A 19,829-nucleotide genomic window follows, 5' to 3' on the forward strand; every position below is an offset into this window, starting at 1 on the left:
TATTATATATATATTTGTGTGTATAACCAGTCAAACAAACAGCAATAACTACGGCAGTAACAGCAAACAATCACAAACCCAGTCCCAGCCCTCTCAGCTGTCAGGCCCTTTCCCGTTCCGCTCGCAGCCGGCAGGGGCGCTGGCGGCTCCCGGTGAGCAGGGCAGGTGCGATGGTTCCCCCGCGGCTGCAGGGGGCGCTCCGGAGCGAGCTCGGGGAGCACGCGGCACTGGTGCCCTGGGATCCCGGGAAGGGATGGAACAAAGGCTTCACAAACCCCTGGGCAGCCGATCCCGGTGTCTGGCCGGACCCTCAGGAACAACAGGCTGGAACGGCAGGGAGGAGCACAAATCCCGGGTGGCAGATGAGATGTATTGAACTCTGGAGCTGCAGCAGAACCCCCGGAGATCTCAGCAGGCAGGGTGTGTGCGGCTACAGAGTGGCAAAGGCTCGAAGCACCGGCGGGGGCAGGGTGGCCGCAGCCCGGCTCCCAGCAGGGCAGGGAAGGCAGGCTTGGGATCCCAGGGTTTGCCCTGAGGCACCCCAGCAGATGGTGAACAAGTCCTTCTTCTAGTAAGGTGGGGTGTTAGGGTCCTGGTGCAACGGCCGCTCCAGCAAGCAAGCTCCACTCACGGTAGAGGGAAGGCAGCCAAAAGCAGAAGCCTGCAGCAGCAACCAACTCCCTCCACAACAGTGGCAGCTCCTCTCCCTCCGAACACCAAGAACACCACCAGCCACCCATGGACTGTACCCAACCCCTTTTTCACAGTTCAAATCTCGTGGCATCCCCCACCCTACTTGAGAAAACCCCAGGTGAAAGAGAGTAGCCAGTTGGACCCCTGCCACTGTGGCCAGGTCTTTTGTTTTTCTTAAGCATCCAGTAATTTGTCCCCCTGGCAACATATATAGGGAAAATTCTTTGAAGAGGAAAAAAAAAAAAGGAGAACTCCTAAAACCCCAACACACAGCCAGGAGGGAAAAGTATGTTCTGTTAGTATAAAGAGGTGAGGAGTCTGAAGACACAGATACACCACATAGTTATTAGTGGTAGAATTTGTGAACAGTGCAATGTATGTATGGACTGCACATTGAGACAGTCTCTTTTTTTGACTGGTTAACTTCTGTTTCCTGGGGTGTACTGTAAAATGAGTACAAATTTTGAGGAAGAAAAGCTGCAGATCTGAGAGTGAAACAAGTCTCTTCTTCATCAGTCTGAATTCTAGCTCTCATCAACCCATCACAAAAGGTATGGTGATTTTTAACACACTTATTTTACTCAGTGTTTCTTGCTCACCAGTAGTAAAGTAGTTCTATATGAATCTTTCTCTGCTAATAAACCTCACTATTTGAACAGACAAGAGAAATGATGGTAGCTTCTAGGCCATTATTTGATGAAAAAAAAGACTCCCCATTAAAAAAGTCCCCCTTTTCTCCATACTGTTTCAATTGCTGTACCAATTGCTAACAGAGTACTGTGATATGAAGTGGACTTAGCATGTACAGAAGTGACATACACATGGAGCTTCCTTTTTCTTGTTTTGGATTACAAAATGTCAAGGTAGCTTTCCAAGCATCCATTATCAATAAGGGCAATGCCTCCTCAGCATATGCTCAAAATAAATGGACAGTCCTAAGAGGAAAGTAAAACAAGTCTCTGTAGACACAAGGCAACCTGTCACCCAACTCAGAGAATCAAAACATTATGCTGTTACTCAAACAATGGCTGTAATGATAGCATTCACTCCAGTTCTACCAGCATCATTCCTTTCTGAAATAATCCCAAGAGAAACCCCTATTATACAACAGAACACCTTTGCTTTTAGTAGTTTGTTGTCTCAGTTGACATTCAATAGCCCCCCTGGTTTGGCAGTTTCATGCTTTATAAATACAAGTTTACTCTTCTTAGGAGATGACAATTTAAAATAATTCTTAAAATACTGTAGTTAAAAGATACAGAGACTTCTGTTACAAAGTTGCAGTGGTGGCATTAGCTTTTAAAATAAATTAGGCACAAAGTAGATTAGCAGCAAATGCATAATTCACACATCCTTCCCTGTTCTTGCCCCAACATCCATTGTCATCTGTGAGTTGAGAGATCACACCTCTGCGGAAGGTATCTTTTCAGCTTTATACCGGCTAGCGCTTGTATTTCAATGCCTTAGAAAGCCTCGAGCAGCCTTGAGAGGTAGCACGGGCAATCTAGCACTTCAGTAGCTCTAAAATCGGTACCTGAATCAGCTGCAGAGCAAATACCATCAGCAGAAGCAAAGAGGGAGAAATATAGCTCCCTGCTCGCTCAATTCCCTGCAGTTAGAAGCCTTCAAATGAGACAGACGACCAGAGATGTTTACAGGAAAGTAGCTGAGCTGAGAGAGAGCGTTTGCCTCCCCTCGACCATCTTTTATTAGGAGAAGGGCAAAGCGGAGGACTGGGGGCGGACCCGGGGTGAGCGGCCAATCAGACACTGCTGAAGAGTCTGAGTTACATTTGGCTTTGCCCGCGCTTGGAACAAAGGAGCTATGAGCACATGTCTTTGGGAGGGGGGAGGGGAAGCTCAGAACAGGCAGCAACAATTCCCTATTTTTTTTTCTTTAAAGCTGGGTTGTAACTCTTAGTAACTTAAAAGTGCATAGAACAGTAACAAAACAACAGTGCAAAATATAATTGTAATCTATCGTCCCTACAACTCAACAGTACCTAGGATGCCTTTAAACTAGTTCCCCAGTCAAAACTCAGGGGTTTAGTCAGGACATCTATGGTATGGAGTATCAGGACAAAGATTTACAAAATACAGTGCAAAAACCTGAGTGCAAAACAGTGCAACTTAACTTAAGGGATTAACATAAAGATCTGCAGTAGGGGGTTTACATGAAGGTGCAAAATCAGGATTCTTTTTACGGCGTCTCTTCCAGGAGGCAGTTTTAACCTCCTTAACTTTTGAGGAAGTGACATAAGGTTTTACCCACTTGCCTGGGATCCATCTCAGTCCTTGAGGGGTAGATACACTGGCATACCCACGTCCCCAAGTTACAAGTTTGTACGGTCCTTGGATTTTTTGAGTCTCTGGGTCTCGGATCAGGACTTCTGGATTTTCCTGCAGTTTCTGTCTCCTGGTGTTCTGGAAATGACGATAGATGGGAGGGTTTGGATCCTCAAAGGTGCCATTCAGGAAGTTTATGGTAAACAGTGCTTTGCTGAGTCTGAGGACAGGTGAGTTAAGTTTGGTGGTCCCTGATTGTTGTAGCAGCATTCGCTTGAGGGTTTGATGGGCACGTTCAACAATGCCTTGTCCAGTTGGGGAGTGAGGAATACCTGTAACATGTCGAAATCCCCACTGCTGACGAAAGTTTTTAAACTCCTGGGAGGTGTAGGCAGGTCCATTATCAGTTTTTATCTCCTCAGGTATACCGAGCACAGCAAAAGCTTGGACAAGATGTTTTTCAACATCCTTAGCCTTTTCACCTGCATGTGCAGAGGCATACATAGCACCAGAGAAGGTATCAATAGAAACATGAACGTATTTTAATCTCCCAAATTCAGGGAAATGTGTGACGTCCATTTGCCACACTTCACCACTATTAATGCCTCTGGGATTGACCCCCATGCCCAGTGATGGAAGCTGTAGCTTCTGGCAGTTGGGACATGTTGCCACTATTGCTTTTGCTTGTGTCCGCGACAGATGGAACATGCGGATAAGAGCAGGAATATTTTGATGGTACATGGCATGGCTCAATTTTGCTTGTTCAAAAACTTGGGGGAGCTTTGGTAAGTCGGCTGATAGAACTATGTCTGCTGGCATAGCCAGGGCATCAGCTCTACGATTGCCCTCCGCAATAAATCCTGGCAGGTTTGTATGTGACCTCACATGCATGACAAAATAGGGATGCTCTCTGTGGGAAACCAGATAAATTAATTTTGAGAGTAAATCATAAATTTTCTTGTTTGAGATTTCTTTTAGGAGAGCATGCTCAGCTCTAACAGTTACTCCAGCTACATATGCTGAGTCTCTGACCAAATTAAAGGGTTCTTTGAACCTCTCAAATGCTCTAACGACAGCTGCTAGTTCAGCTACTTGTGGTGATCCCTGGATTACCTCAATGTCAGATTCCCACTTTTGCGTCTTTGGATTTTTCCATGTGACCGCGGACTTTTTACTTTTTCCTGAGGCATCAGTAAAAACGGTAATCGCATCGAGGGGTTTTCTACTTTGAATCTCTCGAGGGATGAAAGAAAATGGCAGATTAAACATGTCATGTTTTGGGTAATGATTTGAGATTTGGCCTGAGTAACTATCTAATGCAAATTGTAAATTTATATTATTTTGGAGTAGGTGATCTAACGCGTCAGTTGTTACAGGTAAATAGATGCTTGCAAAGTCACATCCTGCCAGGGTGCGGAGCCTTGCTCTGCCCTTCATGATAATTTTTGCCATTAGTTCTTGTGGCTGTGTGATGGTTTTAGGAGGTTGGAGTGGAAGGAATACCCATTCAATTATGATGAGGGGTTCCTTCTGCTCTTTGTCCCACTGAAATATGAGGCCATGAAAGCGTGGTACCTTCCCTAGAATGACAAGCTTAAAGGGTAGGGAGGGCTGATACCTGTGCGCTTGTCTGGTGGAAATGAGCTCTTGTATCTTTTTGAGAGACTGCCTTGCCTCTTCTGTCAGGGATCGAGGGGATGCTGGACCGCCTTCCCCTTTTACTAGGTTTGCAATAGGAGCTACATCCTCTGTGGTGAGTCCTAACCATGACCTTAAATACTTCAGTGTCCCACAGATCTGTTGCACTTCCTCTAATGTTTTTGGGTTATTATTAATGGTGACAGGTGTTGGGGTGATAGAGGTTTCTGTGATTTTGAGTCCGAGGTATTTCCAAGGGCTTGTTCTCTGCATCTTTTCAGGTTGTAATTCAAAGCCCTTGGCCTCTAGGGCCTCAACCACCATGTTAAGTGTCTGCTCGAGATACTGATTATTGGGAGCACACACCAGCACATCATCCATGTAATGCAGGATGATGGCCTTCTCTGCTTTGGCACGGATGGGAGATAGAATTTTAGCAATATACTCTTGGCAGAGAGTTGGGGAATTTTTCATACCTTGGGGAAGCACAAGCCAATGATAACGTTCCATGGGAGTTTCACGATTAAGAGATGGTACAGAAAATGCAAATCGGGGGGCATCTGCAGGGTGGAGCGGAATATGAAAGAAGCAATCTTTAATGTCAAGAACAGCTAAATGCCAATGTTGTGGGAGCATTGAAGGTGATGGCATACCTGGTTGAAGGGGTCCCATGTCTTCAATAACCTTATTAACTTCTCTAAGATCTTGGAGTAGCCTATATTTGTTCTTTCCCGGTTTTTGTATTACAAACACGGGTGTGTTCCATGGGCTGTTAGTTGGAACTATATTTCCTTTAGCCAATTGTTCAGCCACTAATGTTTTGAGTGCCTCTAAGTTTTCTTTTTTTAACGACCACTGGTTAACCCACACGGGTTCATCTGTTTTCCAAGTTAATTTATGTGGATGGCACTCTGCTTCAGTGGCCTGCAAGGGAAAATTTTGATGTCTAGGCGTGATATCAATTTTTGTTCCCCACTGAGACATGGCATCCCTTCCCCACAGGGTGAATTTGGTGTCTAGGACATACGGACGAAGTGTCGCTATTTGTCCTTCAGGACCTTCAATTTGGATGGTGTGTTTGGACTGCTTTGCAATTTGGGTACCTCCAATCCCTTGTATGATGCCCTGAGATTGCAATTCCCATTGCGTAGGCCACTTATCAAATGGAATGACAGACACATCAGCACCTGTGTCTAACATTCCCATTATACTGATTTTATGTGATTTGTAACGGAGCTTACATTCTATTACAGGTTTGTTGTTTCCCAAAACCTCAGTCCAACAGATGGCTGGGATATGACCATCTGTGGGCAGGTATTTATAGGGCAGTGGAAAGGCCTGTGCAATGACTTGACCTTTAGGCATAAAATATGGTGGATATATACATTGTACCATTAGGTTAGAACACCCGTTCTGATCCACTTTCATCAGTGTGGGTGTAACCTCTATCCCAGCAGGTGTTTCCCGAGTGTCCCCAATAACAAAAAGGTATGTAAATTCTGGCATGTGGTCCACATTCTGGAATGAAATGGGTATTACAGTCTGTTTGTTGTTGTTGAAATGGTGTGCTTTATCACAGGTTACCTTAAACCTGAGTCCAGAAGTCCAAGTTGCTTTGTCTGCAGCCCTATTTATGTCTGAACGCGGAGCTGTTAGGACGCGTTGAGTCGCTAGTTTCCCTGCTGTTGACCTGGGGAAACAGTCTTTGGAGAGTTTTTATCAGCAGTTATAATTGCTCTGCAATTGCGAGCTACATGTCCCTTTTTCTGACAACGATAGCATACAAAGTTACCGCGCGATTGAGTTTCTCCTGTACCTGTAACATTCTCCACAACCTCCCCAACCATCCCCACTTTTTTCAAAAAGGGAGCAGCTGTGTTCAGCTGCACCTTCTTCGTACAGACTTCGAGGATGGATTCAACAGTAGGAGGAGGATACAGCGGGAGAGTGAGAATGACTTGTTTGCAAGCATCATTTGTATTAACTTGGAGAAGTTCGAGTAGGAGCGCTTGTTGGAGGTCAGGATTAGGGACCTGGGAAGAGACAGCTTCGTACAAACGGTTATAAAAGTGAATAATATTTTCATTTGGCAATTGCTTGATGGTGGTATAATGAGAATTAGGAGTTTGAGATGGTAATAATGTTAAGGCCTTTTCAGCAGCACGTGTGATTTCAGTAAGAACTGGACGAGGGATAAGCATTGCTTGTTTTTGAGGATTTGCCATATTATTGTCACCAGATAAAAGATCTAATGTGATATAATTGTTTTCAAAATCCAGGTAATTATCTGGAGTTTGCCACAAAATTTTTAATAAATCAGATAAAATTATTTTCCATTGCTTTTTCCACACCATAAAATCACCAGGTGTGAGAAGAGTTTGCATTAATGTAAGTAAATCATGAGGTACAAGTAAGTGAGTTGCAAAAGTAGCACTTAAAAGGCTCTTAAAATAATTACTATGCATTCCAAACTCCTTAATTGCCTTGCACAAATCCTTAATATCAGAATAAGAAAGGGGTTTCCAGTCAGGGTTAGCTCCATTGCTAGTACAAGAGAGTGTAGTAGAAGCAGTTGGAGTTACTTCCTGGTAGCCATGGGTTCCCGGATTCAGAGGGGCAGTCACAGGACTGTGGGAACCTGGGGCGGGACAATGGGAAGCAGGGGCGGGGAGTGGAGGGGCAGGGGCGGGGAGTGGAGGCGGGGACACGGTCGGAGGAGGGGAGGGGTCGGGGGCGGGGTTGTGGGAGGCAGGGGCGGCACTTGAGCCGTGGGCGGGAACAGAGGGAGGGGTGAAACACGACGCTGTGGGGGCGGAGTCGGGGGCGGGGTCAGGTTGTGACGCAGGAGTGGGAGGGGATGGGGACAAGAAGGGATTTGTGGGATGGGGAGAAAGGGATTGTGGGAGGTGTAGTTTGGAGAGGAAGGACCATTGCGTCCGCCATTACTGGAGACAAACAAACTGGGAGAAACGCGGTTGGGGGGAGGGTTTTTTTTCCCGGGCTGCGAGCACATGGCAATGGCCGTCCCTGGGAACAAAGAGATCGGGGGAGAAGGGGTTTTTACGCGCGCTTGAAACATGAGGGCTAGAAACTGGGGAAAAGGGAGTGGAGAAAAGGGGTTGGGAAGGTCCTGGGATGGGCTCCGGATTCCCATCCAAGGTAGGGTGCTGAGGAAACACGGGTGAGCCAGGAGGACGATAGCTCTCCTGTGCTGAGAAGCAGTCTGCTCTAGCTGTGTTTTCCAGCGTAGGGGAAGAGGGGTCCGGGACACAGGGGTTGGAAGAGGGTATATGGGAATTAACAGGGGGTTTTTGCAGAGGCTTTTCATGTACTGCCTTTTTATCCGGCAAAGTATAACTTAGTAACAGGAGAGGAAAGAATTTTGAAACTGTTTCATCTCCTGCACGCCTCAGAGAGGAGAGTTTTCTCCCCACCTTATCCCAAAATTCAGCAGATCTTATGTCTTCGGAGGTCAGATTAGGAAAGTACTGAAAAAGCCATTGTACAAAAGATTGAACTAGATTTTTAGGGTATTTATGCCCAGTTAAAGAAAGGTAGCTTTGAACTTGGTGGTATATTTCTCTATGGTGTGCAGAAACTTCAGATCCCATTATAAATGCACCACCAAACCTCAACCCCAACTCGCCAAAAAGGAGGAAAAAAAAAAGAGAAAGTTTGCACCGGCACCAGCTTAAGACAGGAGCCCCTAAACCAGCAGGGAAATACTCACCAGAATTCTGGATTTATCACAGGAAAGCAGGTCCGGAGAAAAAAAAAAAACGCGAGAAGGGTCTTCTGCTTTCCAGCCGTTCCCTCACCACGTGGCGTGGGGGAGGGTACAGGCTGAGGCTCTGGGCTCGATGTTACACAAAAAGTAACACCTCGCCACACAGAGCTGGCACAGCAGGACGTGCAGAGCTAACTCCAGCAGACACACAGCTGCCGGGACACTCTGAAAGTCTCTCAGAACCGGAGTTCAGAGATAGCACGCTGGGCGCCAAATGCGGAAGGTATCTTTTCAGCTTTATACCGGCTAGCGCTTGTATTTCAATGCCTTAGAAAGCCTCGAGCAGCCTTGAGAGGTAGCACGGGCAATCTAGCACTTCAGTAGCTCTAAAATCGGTACCTGAATCAGCTGCAGAGCAAATACCATCAGCAGAAGCAAAGAGGGAGAAATATAGCTCCCTGCTCGCTCAATTCCCTGCAGTTAGAAGCCTTCAAATGAGACAGACGACCAGAGATGTTTACAGGAAAGTAGCTGAGCTGAGAGAGAGCCTTTGCCTCCCCTCGACCATCTTTTATTAGGAGAAGGGGAAAGGGGAGGACTGGGGGCGGACCTGGGGTGACCGGCCAATCAGACACTGCTGAAGAGTCTGAGTTACATTTGGCTTTGCCCGCGCTTGGAACAAAGGAGCTATGAGCACATGTCTTTGGGAGGGGGGAGGGGAAGCTCAGAACAGGCAGCAACACACCTCCAAAAATTAGAAAATGTAACTTTTTTTTTCACCAACACAGCACATATTTTTATCTCACAAAACTTTCATTTGTAAGAGTTAGAATCTGTCGTTTGAGGAAATTCTTGAACTCCTCAGCTTACCAGGGAATGGTAATGGCACCAGCAGTACAGCCCATCCTCATGGTTCACTGAATGGCAGCAAGAAGTCAGGTCGACTAGAGGCTTTTCTGGCTACCTGCTAAATACATGTGGTTTCTTGGTCCTTTCTTCCCCCCGAAGTTGCCAATTACTAGTTTGTGATGCAGGATCACATTCAAGGCATTATAAACAGTCATAAGCAAAGCAACTAAATTCAACTAATTTATTTTCATAATGAAGTGAAAAGAAAACAAGTCACTGGATTAAAAAAAATAGTTCAGATGCAAGCTGTTGATTAAGAGCCAGTTGAAAAGCAAATTTTAAAAATCTTGTTACTATTGAGAAATGAGACACCCAAAGTTCACAGCTGCTAGGGAAGCAAACTTTTCCCACCACCACCTTTAACATTCACTTTAGAGCTGCTGGTCTCTGAATTTTGTGCTTTTTCACTCCTTCTTTGGTCGACCTTTGAAGGGATTCATGATTTCAAGGCTTCCAAAGTAGTCCAAAAGGAGAACAGTTGCTTTCACTGATAAGAAACTGTAAGGTAGGGACATTGAGGAAGAAGATAAAAAGGAACAAACAGACATCAGAAGAGTTGTGCAGTTTTATCACAAAATTAGTTTTACCTGGCTAAAACTGGCAAAGGCAGTATACTCTTTAGAATATAGACCCACTGGTCCTCTCAAAATATCCTTTACACTCATTTGGCAGCCTGAGTTATTAGCTAGATCAGTATTCCAACCTGGCTTGCAACAGTCAAAATGCCCTAATGCTGGAGCAAGACACCAGATGGGTTTACAGTTGGACTCAGTGATCGTAGAGGTCTTTTCCAACCAGTAATTCTCTGAAATGCAGTTATGGAGAAGCAGGCCCACTCTCTACAGCCCACAGTACAACTGCACCCCAGTGGAGTCAGCAAGGCACAGTTGGACTTTTCTGTCATTGTTCTGTTGCTCAAGGGTAGACTGAACCCACAGAAACAAAAAATTTTAAAAAACCCTTCAAAAAATGTACAGAACTTAATGAAAATTCGCACCAGTAAGTAGAAGCCTCGTTTGTACTTTTAGTCAAACACATAGCTGAAGCATCCCTGGACAGCAAAGAGAGAGGGGAAAAGAAGAATAGAAGCATAACTTACCTTTTCAAAAAGCATAAAACATAAAGGATGCGTGGGATCAACAACATTTCTTGGTTCTGCCGAACAGCAGTGATTATCTTCTCAGCCACATAGTCTGCATCCAGAAGGGGAAGTACACGTGGCCACCTGAAAAAGAAAATATTTACTGCTATACAAATTGCTTTGGATTCGTATTTCATTCAAGAAAGTCTCAATTTTATAGTTATTCAACAACAACAAAAAAAAATACAAGTCCTATGAACAACAGAATCTTCATTATGTTAGAGTGAGTGGACATTGTTATTTTCTCCCTGTATGACCTCTCATAAGACAAAACCAGAGTGCTCATCTTAAGACACACCAGGCTTTTATTTGACTCCTAAACTTTGTCATTATACATGCATACTGAGCAAAGCTATGCCACCAGTTCCAGGAGGTGAATGGAGGTTTAGAAACCAGAGAGGACAAATAGAGCATTTGGCTTCTCCAGAGGAAAGGACACCAATTACGTTTCACATTTCAGCTTAAATGAATAGTAAAGTACCTAGGCCTTTTGAGTTGCCCAGTCACTGGATAGCAATGTTAACACCCATCTGCAGCCCTAAAAATAGTACAGGCAGAAAAAAGCCTGGCTCATGATTTTCATTAAGGAAATAGGGGTTTATAACATGCTAAAAATGCAACTTTCATAAAAACCTCACAAGAATTTACTCACTTGGCTTTAACACCATCAAACATTCCTGTGTTTATGACATAAGGACACACAATTGTGGTTTTAACACCAGTCTTTCTCAGAGTTCTCATCTCCATATCAATTGACTCTGCAAAACCAACTGCTGCAAATTTACTTGCACAGTAATCTGTAAAACAGAACATTAATTGCAGTTAAATATTTAAATTTAAAAATTAAACTTTACTGTCCAATACTAAACCACTTCACATCAGAATAGGAATGGTTTTCAGGATTAGGTTAAACTTTGCTTTTGATGTGATTCATTCCTTTTCTTTCCTCTCCTAAATCAACTATTGTTCTAGACTGGCAGACAGAGGGTTTCTCACGACATCCCTGCTAACACTTTTCCACTCTCTACAGAACAACATAAATGAAATTATTTTTTCATACCAGACCTTATCTTTAAACCCATGCACTCACTTCTTATGCATCAAACTCACATTTTAAAGACTCTCTAGCGTGGTTTCAACTTGAAACTCAGTTTGTCGTTATTATCGCTCCCTTGGAGCTAGATTTCTGTTACTGCTATGTCACCTTATTTCATATTCCTCCCCCTTTGTATACATGTTCCAGCAATGCCTTCTGAGCTTCCTCTAAATCTAAAGTGGCCTCTTCCCTATCAGAAACCTGCAAGTAAACTTTAACAACATTGAGGTTCTCAGCTTCCAAAGTTCCATATGGCTTCTAGATCCTCTAACTGCCTTGGCAGAAAAACCTGTTTCACAGCACTGCTGAGCTTCTGGAAAACTCTTTGTAAAGAAATGCTCTATTTAAGGTCAGCTGTTTTAAAAGTCTGGCTATTTGCTTTACCTATATGGAAAGATCCAGAAACTCAAAATCAGTTTGGTTTTTTTCCCCCCATGGATATTGATTGCAGAATTTAAAATCAAACTAATTATCTTAATTAATATTAACTTTAATACACTACCTGAAAGCTGACTGACTCCACACAGTCCTGCAGAGCTTGCTATGCTAACCAAGTGTCCATGGTTAGCAGCAATCATTGCTGGGAGGAAGGCTTTGTAAGTCTGCAAAGTAAATCAGTGTTGCAATGTAAAATTTTACCAAGTAAGATACATGCCAAAATATTTTGAAGGTGTTTGTTGGTTCTAGAGAAATTCTCCCTACAATTTAAATAAGCTTTCCCCCTTCCATTATGGAAAGGATGTGTGTGTGTGTGTATGTGGAGCTTGTTGTTTGAATTCTAACCTTCAAGTATTTAAATTTCCCAACCCCAGCAGTATTACCAAACACAGAGGGTAACTTGATGAGAGCTAAATACAGAACTGCAGCTAGTCATGAAGTTTCTTTCAAATGAGAATTAAGTGTTCACTGCAAATTTTGTAAAACAACAAAGATTTTAATTTCACATTTTCCTTCTATTAAATTCATTAAATCTTTGTGATTAAATTTATTTCTAAATAAACTGAAACATGATTGAATATTTCTTTACAATTCTTTATGACAGAAACACCATATAGGTGACCTGCCTTTGCTGGAAGGAAGAAAAAGCACACCAGGTTACTCACTCTGGACAAAAGCTCCACTTATTATTACGAGCATTATCAGAACATGTGGTATTTTTACTGAAATTATCACAACCACAGAACAACTAGAACACTAACAGAACAGAAGAACTGAAGTAGAATTGAACACTTCTCTGTTACTAGGGGCAGCAATTACTAGGGTGGGCCTGCTTCATGTCAATTAATAATGAGATCATAACAAATGACTAGCCTCAGAATTTAGCAGATGGTAGACTTCAGTCCTTAAGAGCATTTCTAAATGTGAAGTGCATCCACCTGCCTACACTAGAGCTTCCCAAAGGATCCATTCTACCACACTTTTTAAAAAATTTTACAGACTCCAGAGCAAAGTAAGTAATTTCTTGTATCATTTTTGACTGAACCTCCAAAGAGCTCTATATCCTTACATCCTTTCCTGAACTCCAAAAGGCAAAATTAACACTGAAAACATGTTAAAAGGATGTCTTAGTATGTATATGCAAAATACAGGTATTACCCAGAAGTGTGCCATTGTGTTCACTTCCATAGTTTTTTCTACAAGTGAATCTGGAGAATCAAGAAATCTCTTCCCAATTACAATACCAGCGTTGTTGATCAGGATGCTAACATCTCCAACTTCTTTTTTAACCTAAACCAAACAATATCAAGATAGTGTGCAATAAATACAAAACATTCTTTCCAAGTATTATATATGAAAACTTAGCAAACAGAAATACTACACATTTAAGTAAGTTGAACTTGTGCTTTTTATGGATCCAAACACCTCAGGTTCTTGCAGTCTCACCTGATGCCTTTTTAAAGGTGAGCTCTCAAATGGATTTTCTTCAGATATGTGGAGCCCAACAGCTCCACACAAGCTTCTGCTGTCAGCACCTCTGTTTCTGGGGACAACTGTTCCAGATAAGTCTCTAATGCAGAAAGATTAACTAATGCAACAAGTATTCTGCTACAGTAAACCCATCTTAAAACTAAAGAGCAATTCTGGACTAGAATCTGGTACACTCTACCCCAGAAATTAAGTTGGCTAAAAAATAATGCCTATATACTTAATTCAGTAAGAGGAAGTATAGTTCTCCTTTTAGCTCCAGACTGAGAACATTCATGAACAAACTCATTTGAGAGAATGACTATGGACCAGCTGATAGCAAGATATTGTGACAGCTCTCCAAAGGAGAATGAAAATATCTAATATAGAATTTGAAGTACAGTTCACTGATCTGAGCTGTCTGGGAAAACTGAAGTGGGTATAACAGTAAAGAATTAAAGGGTAATTTATCACCTGTACTTTATTCTAGCTTAACTTCCTCATCTTTCTTTAACTTCATTTTTCATGTCCATTTTTGTTAACTAAGCTTTAGGAGTTGGGTACTTTTGGAACAGGGACATTAGAAATACATTTTAAGCTATAGCTCTTGATAGCCAAAAGGTTGTTCTTCATTCTGTTGGTACAGAAAGAAAAAAGAATCTAATAATGCAGAGCCTTTGGGTTTTCATCCTACCAAAGTGATGTCATTTTGGCTTTAAGACTGTTTTACAGGGAGCAAAGTTTTCAAACACATTCTGCCCTGCCAGCATAAATTTAGTTCACCATAGTCTTGCAAAACTCCCAAGTCTGCATAAAGCTGAATCACCGGAAGGGGAAAAAACAGGACCTGGAGCCATGCTGTCTTATCTTGTAAAGGCTGATGCTGAACACTAGGAACCAAAGTCTGCTACGATGCATTAAGTAAACAGTGGCACCAAGCAGTCATACTAATATTAAAGTCTTTTTGTAACTGATAAGATTGGATGATTCTACATCCTCAGCAGGACATGACATTTCTGAAGTAATGGTAGTAGGGTATTTTCTTCTGTATGGATCAGCATGAGGATTTTTAGTGAATCTGACAGTTGCTGAACTGCTGACAGAAGGTTGTAAGTGAGAAACCATGCACTGGACCCTACTACAACTTCTTTGTTCCTGCCTAGTTCTGCTTGCATCATCCTGAATCCATGTCACACAGATCTATGCCCTGTTCTCTTTTTCAAATTTGGCCAGATGGCTCAGCCACTGCTTTTCTCCATGGGCCCAGAGTGCTAGTCCTCAAAACTAAAAGTTAATTTTCATCTTCTTCATTCCAGTGTCCTTCACACTACAATACTCCTCCCCAGTTCAGCAGGAAGCACAGCTACAAGCCTGTGGAGAGAAGTGAAACTTCTCTGCAAGGACAGCAGATGCCCAGTTCAGCTGGTGTAACAGAGCCGCAAGGGGGGCCAAGGCTGATCAGCATTACTGGAATACAAAACCAATAGCCTCTAACAAGCTGCAATTCATGCACAAGCTTCACATATCAGAAAGCTTGTGATAGTCATTTTTGCACAGGTAGAAAAAGGCAGAAGGCTTCTTAAAGAGCACCAGAACATTATTTCAGCCAGCAGATGTTCCTGAAGACAGCTGAACTTTAAAAAAAAAAAATCATGCCCAGGCAAACACTCACTGTGGAAACCCTTTAGTTCAACAGTTAAGTATAGCAAATTTTAAGTGAATGATAACAGGTTGTTACACTGGAAACTGTTTAACGATTTCAGCTTTCGGCAATGCTGCTAGTCTGCCCAAATTATCTAACCACATGCTATGTTTACAAAGCTCTTCAGAAATGAAAGAAAAATATTTAAGACCTCAAGATACATTTATTAATTCAGATAAAGTAAGTCTGCAAAAATCTCTTCACAGTAATGGAATTATTTGAAAATTGCCTAAGCAGATAATCCTTTTTACAATGTATGGTCTTTAGGGCTTACTTTTGGTACAAGGCTGCCAGAACTTGAAATACTGCTTTGGCTTCAATGAATCAATTTTCCGCACTTCATGATTAAGTGCCTGCTTAATTGAATAAATGAATGAGAAGCTACCCAGTTAAAATGAGCTACTGGAAAAGAAAGCCAGCTCTTTTTATTTTTTAAGGAATAGAGATACACAAGTCAACTCTAAAAATCAGAATTCTTGAAATAGATAGGAAGCACAATACATTCAGAATGAATTAACTTTAATCTCTTGCTTTGAATCCACTAGAAAACTCAATCATGCATCTTACACCCACACATGCGCTCATCTTAGAATAGTGTGAAAGCCACAAATAAGATACTTTACCTGGTCAGCTACTCTGTAGACATCCTGTCTTTTGCTACAATCACAGATGTAAGAGTGTACTCTTCCTGCTCCATTTTCTTTGGCCAGTCTAACTGTGTAGTTGAGCCCCTCTTGATTAATATCCCAGAGGACCAGCGTGGCTCCAAGGCTGGCAAACTTTACTGCTAAGAGTCTTCCAATGCCACTTCCTGCTCCTGTTATTAATACTATTTCACCACTAACATTCTTCTTCCGTTTAGGCACAACCAAGAACACCAGTGACTCCAGTAAGTAATAAACAAGAAGTACAATGACTTTTAATGTTTCCAGGAAGAAGTTCATCTTCAGGCTATTTCTTCAGCTACCTGATAAAAAACCCAAAACATTTGCCGGATAGGGTAAACCATAGAGAAAATGCAAACATCAACGTTGCAAAAACATTTTCAGATTCATTCTAATTATTTTCTCTACCTTGCTTTTGAGTGTTGTTTAAAAAAAAAAAAATAGGCTTACACCTGCATATCTAATAGATTTGTCCTGTTTCTGTCTCATCTTCAGGTTGCTTCTACTTTCCTCCAGGATGCAGTACACAATTCATTTACCATTCAGCAGCAGTAGGAAACACCTGCCCTCACCTGCTTTAGAAATTCCCCATCCCTCATGTGATGAGTTTCATTCTCTGCTCTGACAGAATGTGGACACAAATCTAAAATAAATAAATACATACTCATACTAAAAATGTGCCCATTGAGCATCTTAAACAGAAATGCATGACAACTACAAATCAAAACTTATGGCTTGATCAAAGAACTTTAGTGCTCACAAACTAGTACTATATGTCAGGAAAAATTCTGCTTTTAGGACTACAATTTTTTTTGCTTTGTAGGCACTCCTTGTCACCATGAAATCATACGCAGAACAAGTCACAGTCCCAATTGTGCTGAGAAAACATTAGCATAAGGAGCTTCAGAAGACAATATGCTTATAAATCTCCAAAGCACACTAGGTAAATAACTGTCACTACTGACTTTTCAGCTACCTGTCCTACCATTTTATTGAGGAGAGCCTGCTTTTGCAGCTGAACACACTTTAAGAACACACTGCAAAGCTGTTGAGTTTCTTCTCTTCACCTCCCTGCATTAATGTCATAGGCTTGAATCATACCATCTCAGGTATGTGTTTAACCTCACAGTCTGTACACATCCCAGTAATGCTGACACCAAGCAGGCCTTGAAGTCCTTGGAGGAATGTTATTTTATTTTCCATTACAAAAGTTGTGCAAGAAATTAATCCTTGGTCAAAACAGGTTTTAATCTTTGACTAACAATATTACGAAGCAATAATGTCTTCTTTCTCAGGTAAAGGTAGAGCACTTTGGCACTTACACTTCAACCTTTAGCACTACGTGCCCAGTCTGATTACATCTCTTAGCTAATTTTGCTATCTATGTGTATAGGTAATCATGTTTGACAAGTGCCAGGAGATAAGTCACTTAGGTCTCTGCTACTCTGAGCAAAGTTCATGAAATTTAGCATGTGAACATACATGTGTTACCATGAGTCTCAGGTTTTCTACATGGGAAACTAGGCCGGTCTTGAAATGAAATAGGCCCCTGCTAGAGCAGAGCTAGTTATTTCAGAAAGTTTTCTGGCAGAAACATTGGGACATCTTAAAACTGTTCTGATAACAGAAAAACATTTGTCAAAGACATAGTGGGTAGGAAAACAAATTCCTTCTGGCAAAGTCATGGGGTGAATGCTTTCTATTGAGTACTTTCTATTCTTCATTCTCATTAAAATGTGACAAAAAGTGCACAGAGGCAGTAACATCAATAAGTAATGAAACAAATATCAAAATAGCATTGGAACATTTTTCCAGAGTCAATATTGGCACTTCCTGCAATAGGCTCTCATATCTATAGAGCTATTACAGTTTTAAGCAAAAATAGAGTTATAAAGGAAAAATGTTATTAAATTTCATGTACAATCTTTGTTGAGTCTAAAACAGAAGCAAAAAGTCTTTAAAATAAATGCAGTTACTGAATTTAACTTGATTGCACTAATTTAATGCACTTAACATAAAATCCTCCATTTGCATGAAAGAGGACTGGTATCTCTGGCATAGATAAGGATGTTAAAGTTAATCCCTATGGAAAACCAAGTGAGGCAATTGCCTTCAGAGGCAACACACAACTTGACCTAAACCCAGTTAAAAATTTGTGCCAGTAATTCTTTAAGTAAAACATTCATATATTAGGTTTGTATAGGTCACAGGCACATTAGATCTTGCAGAAAAGTAGGACTTTCACGTCATGAAGTAGAGTTGTTTATGCATACAGACCACAGGAGACTTCCTGTTTTAAGACCAACTCTGCATCCTTCAATAAGATGCTTAATTTCCACGGACACATCTCCCCCCTAACCCAAATCTGACTGGGCCTCCGTTCTCACCCAATGCATTAGCATTGCTAATTACACCAGCTACTGTAGTCAAGCATATCCATACAATCAAATTTGCCACTCACTTGGCTGATTTTGGCTTCTCAACTAAAGTGAGCAGGGATGTATTTACAAGTGAATTAACTGAGGGGATCTTTGGTACGTCTAAGATCTCAGATCACTTCTGATGCCTTGTATTGTTTTTTAGTATGCCTACATCCACACAGACATAAGTGTGGAGGGCTTTTATACAGAAGAGAAGTATAGACGTTCTACATTCTCTTATCAGACAAATTTCAAGTGCAGATAACTTTGCCAGCAAAGGCTTGTTGGTACCGGTGCCAACACTCACCGCCGACAGGCTCTTGCAGGCCTGACAGGCTCCTAAAGAATATCACTGCTCACGAATCACAAGGGCAGGACGGAGGCTGGCAGCTGAGCGCCACACCACCTCTGCTAGTCGAAGAACTAAAGGCTGATCATGCAATCACCCGAGCAGGGTGTGGCAAGGATTACTTTTTCTCACTATATCGGGAGAGTTGTGATCCCACAAAAACACAGCAGTCCTGTAGCCAAGGCTGTTCAAGGGCTGAGGCGTAGCACTATTTTCCTCAGTCCCCGGAGGATGCTGGATAACCTTATTCTCACTTGGCACAGCGCACCTACCAACCCAGCCAGCATCATCAGAACCCCCAAGAGCAGCGTTCCGCTGCAGTGACCGCCTCACCACTCGCCTCAGGCCGCCTCCCCGACCCGCGCCGCTGCGCCGCAGCGCCCGGCTGCCCACGGCCCTCGATCCACCCGCCGAGCGCCCGCATACCCTGTCCCGTCCCACAGCGCCCCAGCACCGGGGATACCTCCGCCTCCCGGCGCGGCGCAGCAGCTCTGGGACGAGCAAGCGAGAGCGGTGCGAAGAAAACAAGAAGCACAGCGGGGCGGAGCGGAACAGCCCTGCTTTTATCGGTCAACCCGCCCCCGCGCGGGGCTGACCGGATGCCCAGGGGCGGCTCGGCTCGGCACGGCTCGGCTCGGCTCGGCTCGGCTCGGCTCGGCTCGGCTCGGCACGGCACGGCTCGGCTCGGCTCGGCTCGGCACGGCACGGCACGGCACGGCACGGCACGGCACGGCACGGCACGGCACGGGCTCCGCGGGGCCAGAACGCCAGGCGCTCCGCCCGGGGCTGCCGGCCGCCGGGATGGGGTTCAGCCGGGCGGGGGGAGCGGGCCCGGCACAGACCTGCCAGCACGGAGCTGCGGGGCCGCCCCCGGGAAGGAGAGATGCGGCCCCGAGTGGTGGTGAGGACGCTTAGCCTCCGCGGCTCTTTGCTGAGGCCGGAGTAGGGTAAAAAGCTCAAAGGACGGAGCAGTTTGTTGGGCGGAGGCCCTCGGGACAACTCCCCCGCATTTTCCCTGTTCGGTGTTTGTTTTGGTTTGGTTTTTTTGTTTTAAAGTATTTGTACGCATGGGGTAATAATCACTCCATGCTGAGACCTGTACCTAAAGGCGTGGTTGATGTAAAGACGTCACCTTGATGCCTTGGGTTTTAACTTTTATATTTTTTCGAATCCTGTACTGCTTACTGTGTAACTGAAGTTTCTTGTAGCCTGTTAATTTCTGCTTTCTTGTGCTAGGCAGACATAACAAAGCCTCTCCAGGCCTGTTCTTCAAGGACACCCAGACCGTCCTAGGCCCAA

General features: G+C 43.3%; 1 protein-coding gene across 1 annotated transcript; it reads right to left on the reverse strand.

The window, feature by feature from the left end:
* Positions 1-1,515: 1,515 nt before the first annotated feature.
* SDR16C5 (short chain dehydrogenase/reductase family 16C member 5) lies at positions 1,516-19,088 on the reverse strand. Its single transcript, XM_032125888.1, has 8 exons — positions 18,994-19,088; positions 15,720-16,063; positions 13,086-13,217; positions 11,992-12,091; positions 11,046-11,190; positions 10,352-10,477; positions 9,089-9,750; positions 1,516-2,100 (listed from the first exon to the last, which is right to left on the reverse strand). Exons 2-7 carry the CDS (start codon positions 16,038-16,040, stop codon positions 9,657-9,659), a joined length of 918 nt encoding a protein of 305 aa, XP_031981779.1. The 5' UTR covers positions 16,041-16,063; positions 18,994-19,088; the 3' UTR covers positions 1,516-2,100; positions 9,089-9,656.
* Between the last annotated feature and the right edge of the window lie 741 nt (positions 19,089-19,829).

This window comes from Corvus moneduloides, chromosome 1 (assembly GCF_009650955.1).
Source record: "Corvus moneduloides isolate bCorMon1 chromosome 1, bCorMon1.pri, whole genome shotgun sequence".
NCBI lineage: Eukaryota > Metazoa > Chordata > Aves > Passeriformes > Corvidae > Corvus > Corvus moneduloides.